Source organism: Embiotoca jacksoni, unplaced genomic scaffold, assembly GCF_022577435.1.
Source record: "Embiotoca jacksoni isolate LCO1_2020_lvr unplaced genomic scaffold, fEmbJac1.0.p SCAF_21, whole genome shotgun sequence".
Taxonomy (NCBI): domain Eukaryota; kingdom Metazoa; phylum Chordata; class Actinopteri; family Embiotocidae; genus Embiotoca; species Embiotoca jacksoni.
The window spans coordinates 1785593-1790592 of NW_027185352.1; the positions used below are offsets into that span (position 1 = coordinate 1785593).

General features: G+C 48.7%; 1 protein-coding gene and 2 non-coding genes across 4 annotated transcripts in view; all 3 read right to left on the minus strand.

Moving 5' to 3' along the window:
- The window catches only part of slc25a3a (solute carrier family 25 member 3a), an 8199-nt gene that overhangs the window by 271 nt on the left and 2928 nt on the right, over positions 1 to 5000 (minus strand). The window contains exons 3-8 of one of the 2 annotated variants that reach the window (XM_069156371.1): positions 4956 to 5000; positions 4222 to 4401; positions 2992 to 3173; positions 1684 to 1856; positions 1295 to 1405; positions 1 to 167 (exon numbers count right to left, since the gene is read on the minus strand). The exon at positions 1 to 167 is cut by the window's left edge and continues 271 nt beyond it; the exon at positions 4956 to 5000 is cut by the window's right edge and continues 80 nt beyond it. In XM_069156371.1, coding sequence (XP_069012472.1) covers positions 7 to 167; positions 1295 to 1405; positions 1684 to 1856; positions 2992 to 3173; positions 4222 to 4401; positions 4956 to 5000 — 852 coding nt within the window. In that variant the 3' untranslated portion in view covers positions 1 to 6. The remainder of the gene's footprint in view (positions 168 to 1294; positions 1406 to 1683; positions 1857 to 2991; positions 3174 to 4221; positions 4402 to 4955) is intronic. The other variant, XM_069156370.1, reaches the window with a different exon arrangement.
- Positions 1065 to 1265, minus strand: LOC138202725 (small nucleolar RNA SNORA53). The gene has a single exon (XR_011178666.1). It is a non-coding gene; the product is annotated as a small nucleolar RNA SNORA53 (small nucleolar RNA).
- LOC138202726 (small nucleolar RNA SNORA53) lies at positions 2730 to 2930 on the minus strand. The gene has a single exon (XR_011178667.1). It is a non-coding gene; the product is annotated as a small nucleolar RNA SNORA53 (small nucleolar RNA).

The window sequence follows — 5000 nt, forward strand, 5'->3', positions numbered from 1 at the left end:
GGGGCTTTACTCAGTGAGGCCAAGCTTCTTCTTCAGGGACTCGGGCATCTCGGGGGGAGGAGGGCGGGGCAGGCGGAAGTACACCTTGACGGAGTCGTAGATGAACCACTGCAGGGCGGTCAGAGTACCGATCATGATGATACGGGCGACCAGACCTTTCCACACACCTGAGGAGGAGCAGAGTTACATCTCTGGACACGTACAACACATCAGGACAGACTGCAGGACAGACTGCAGGACAGACTGCAGGCAAATCAGACTTCTTTCCTCCAATCAGATCTTTAGGACAGACTGTTACTGCTCTGATCAGATCAGATTCGGTGTGAATGGGTTGCTATGGTAATGACGTACACGCAGCTACGCCTTCCAACACGGAAGTGACAGCAGACAGTCATATTCAGCTTCTGTACATGGAGTGTTGTTGTTGTTGTTGTTGTTGACCTCTAAAGCGCTGCGAGTGACGCAAGAACTGTGATTCAACCAGCAGAGCGTCCGGCCTGAGAGCATCTGTAGAAATCTGATTGGAGTCACATTTCAAACCTTCAAATGAGGTTCAGATCCGGATTGCAAAAATCACATTGAATGAGTTTCTTTTGCCGGTCAGACTTTCAAAAATGAATGTGATACGACATGAACAGGATTTGGACCGGCAGTCTGAACGGTAGAAGAACCTGTGACTCAGGTAAACGTCGTGCTGCTCAGACAAACTGAACTTGACTCAACTAAGTCCCGTCTTCTCGTTTCCTTTCTCAGATAATTCTTTTAGTTTTCTACATTTGTTCTCGTGAACGTGGAAAATATAAACACTTGACCAAAATAACCAGTTTCAGTGTTTGAATACATTTACAGGAAAAAAATACCAGATATTTTATGTTCATACAAGAACTAATGTAAATTCAAGACCACCATAAAGCAGCGTGGTTCAATTCAGTGTAACTGAATACAGAAACAGGATCATGTGACTGATCCAACATCATTATACCACATAGAAAACCTTTAACTACAGCAGGTGATCAGACTTCATATAAAACATGGAGCTCAGATGTTCTGTTGTAATATAGAAACATGTCCGCCCCCCAGGCTGGCAGCACCGGGAGGTCCCGGTCTGAAGACAGGGTTGCCGGTGCAGCAGATGGGCCGGGGGGGCAGGTAGACTGATCTCACACGCCAATGACTCAAGCACCTCCAACTGTACAGCCGGAAAGCTGCCGAGGAGCTCTGCTCAGAGAGCAGCGCCCTCCAGAGGTGGATCTAAGGAACGTGTTGCCAACAGATGGATCGGGTGGATACCAACCTCTGGGCCCCAGCTTCTTGAGGACCCCAACGGCGGTGCTGCCCCTCTCCTTGTTCAGCACCGACACCACCGAGTCAGCAGGGTGGGACACAATGGCACAGAACACACCAGCTGAAACACACACACACACACACACACATCAGAGGACTGGCAGCTGCGTGGTGGTATGACGTCAGTGGAAGCAGGTAAACTGGTAGATATCGCTGTCAGTATGAAGCTACATGAGAAATATCCACCAACTACTGAAACTGGACGGACATCTTTAAACCATCATGATTACAGGGCGTTTAAACCGCTGCTGCTTCAATTCAAGTGATATTCAAGTTTGAATGACGTGCTTCCTGTTCAATGAGGAGAGGGGGGATTTCTTAAATGTTTCCGTGACTCACCGATGTAACCGGCCGTGAAGGTGACGACCAGCTGCTCCGACTTGCTGCACTCGCTGCGGGGTTTGGGAACGGCGTACTTGTAGAGCAGCTCCACGGTGCGCTCGAAGCAGGCGAACTTCATCATGGTGTAGGGGATCTGCCTCATCCACAGGGGCACCACGCCCTTGTAGAAACTAGACCGAAGAAGGAAATGAAACATCCAGCGCCGAAGACACCAACACATCCAACAGACCGCCGCGTCCACACCAAGGAAGATTACACCAACCAGTCGGACAAAGGTTGGTTTTTTTTATTTGATTTTATACACTTTATTAATCCCCGAGGGTAAATGTCTTCACTACAGCAGGGGGGCTCTCAGGGGGGAGCTGCTGCAACAGGCTGCCACTAGCGCGGCGCCAGGTAACCTGACCTGAGGTGCATGTTTTTGGATGATGGGAGGAAGCCGGAGAACCCGGAGAGAACCCACGCAAGCACAGGGAGAACATGCAAACTCCGCACAGAAAGGCCCAGGACCGGATTCAAACCCGGAACCTTTTTGCTGTGAGGTGACGGTGCTAACCACTGCACCACCGTGCCGCCCCTTTTCAGATTTTTTTTCCCCTCCTAGTTTATGTGGGAATTGTTGAAATGTCACAACTTCCTATATTTGTTTCTAACTAAAAGCTCCCGTTTCAAATTAAAAGCTCTCTGTTGTTTCCACACACGCTCCGGACAAACACCGGCTCGGAAAAACAACCTTTTGTAGTTAAAAATCCAGCTTGCGTTTCACCATCTGAACCCTAATCAGTGTCGATGTTTTAAACTGGCTGATCAGCAAAAACTGAAGATGAACTCATAATTGGTGAAGAATATTTGAGTGTTTTTTTCTCTGTGATTTGGTTCATTTACACACAGTAAACACTTCACTCTTTTCCAAACAACCTATTGTCCTGAATGAGGTTTGGTTGTGAACTCTGATGTGACCGCAGTACAACAACTTTACTACATCATCAAACTCTAGACCTTAAAGTCCCACATGCTCTCTGTACAGACTATGAAACATGAAACATGTCCGCCCCCCAGGCTGGCAGCACCGGGAGGTCCCGGTCTGAAGACAGGGTTGCCGGTGCAGCAGATGGGCCGGGGGGGCAGGTAGACTGATCTCACACGCCAATGACTCAAGCACCTCCAACTGTACAGCCGGAAAGCTGCCGAGGAGCTCTGCTCAGAGAGCAGCGCCCTCCAGAGGTGGATCTAAGGAACGTGTTGCCAACAGCTTCGACTACTTCCCGCCACCGATCGTGGGCCGGTCGGTCGGAGCACACTTACGCCCACAGCCCCTCCTCCGCAAACATCTTGGGGACACACTGCCGGAGGGTGTTGGCGTAGCCCGGCTGGGTCTGGATACGAACTTTGGCCGCCTCCATGGGAGCCAGAGCGATGTCGGCAAAGAACTCTGCGCTGGCTGAGGCGGCCAGGTACAGCGATGTCCTCCACAGGTAGGTGTTCTCCTGTTGGGGGGGGGACACCACACATGGTTTTACTGAAGACGCCAAAGTCCACGCTGGACTCAAACTGACATTAGATGCTTTTTTCTTTTTTTCAGTTTATGGTATTAAGGCAACAACAAAGGTGAAGCAGAAAAAAAGCACCTTTAACTCATGAAGACTGGATGTAACAGCTGCTCCTCCCTTCAGACCTGGATGACACCTTCACACCGTATTGTAATCTGAGCTGCAGACAGTGTACCAACGATGTACACAACAGTGTCTGAGCAAGTGAAGCCCTCATTTCAAATGAAATAAAGACATCAGAAGCTGCTTTCATCTATAAAGATGCGTTTTTATCAAGTGTGAAATGTTACTTTTCCTTCCTGCTCCAGAGCACCTTCAGATGGACCGGTGTCTGTGGTGACGGGTTTTCCTGCTTCCCCAGTTGTACAGAGCTCCCGTCCTCCGTCAGCTCCAGCTGCTCGGCCCTTCTCATCGTGGAGGTGATTCTGTCTGCAGACTTGCAGCTGACTGGAGGTTTTACTTTTCACACCATTAGCCAGTAAACTCTGGAGACTGGAGTGTGTGAAACTCCCAGGAGCTCTGCCGTTTTAGAAACTCTCCACCGGCCCGTCTGCCACCAACATGTAGGTCACAGATCTCACTTTCCTCTTCTGAGGTTTGATGGGAACATTAAGTTTGTGTGAATAACTGATGTTCCTAATAAAAGTGCTCAGTGAGTAAATGAAGAATCAGGAATGAACCCATGTTGACTGTTTAAACGGGTCAAACCGCGCTGCCCGGCTGCTTCATGACCCAACACGTGGATGTGAATGGGACCACCCGAGGCCGGTTTGTCCACCCCTCCCCCATTTCCATTAACTGTCAATCATCTCCCAGACGGTGTCCCAGGTTTGATCTGGATTATCGTGACATGGGAGAAACCCGTGTTGAAGGAGGTCAACGAGTACCGATTGGTACTAAATGTTCATGCTGATGAAATCTAGCAGCTGCTGTATTTTGCGGAGCTCGACTCTGAGATAAATGTTAATAAATGCACTGGACTCGCCTCTCCCAGCATGTCACTGTAGAAGATCTTGAACATTTCGTAGAAGCCGAACTTGCAGAGTCCCTGCATGGAGTAGCCGATGAAGGTGGGGGCCCAGCCCTTCGCCAGGCCTCGGACACCATCTTCCCTCACCGTTACCGAGAAGCCGTTGCCGATGCTCTTGTATTTATCTGGGTTCACCTGAGGAGCAGAAACACTACAGTAATTACACACGTCAACAAATCCCGTGCAGACTTGTGTAAGCTCGTGAGACGACTGGTCTTGGACGTGTGCCGTGAACCAACTCGTAAACCTGATGTTTTCACGTGAAAGTTGTTTGGCTGAATCTTCTGAGCTCGGGGAAATGCTTCTCTGCTGCACTGAGTGAGTCACTCTTCGACTGGAGGCTTTTTTTCCTCGCTGGTAAAGGATCTTTTAAACTAGGAGACTCCATTTTAAAATATCAGTGACTGTTATTAAAAATCCAACACTATAATAAGACAGAATGACATGTAAATTCAACCATGACAACACATTGTGGGACAAGAGTTAAATATGTACCATCAACTGAATATAATATCAATATTTTCTGTTATAGTCAGGTTTTAAAATCTAAAACTGTCTCCTTTATCTGTTCATTGAAACTGAAGAGGGTTTCTTATTCCACACTGTACAAAAACCTTTCCTATTACTGCTCACTGAGGGTGCAGGAGCTGCTGGCTATCCTTTCTGCTGTAAGGTTCAGCTGTACAAACCTGCAGGCGGCACTTGACAAGGTCGAGCGGCACCACTGCTGTGTG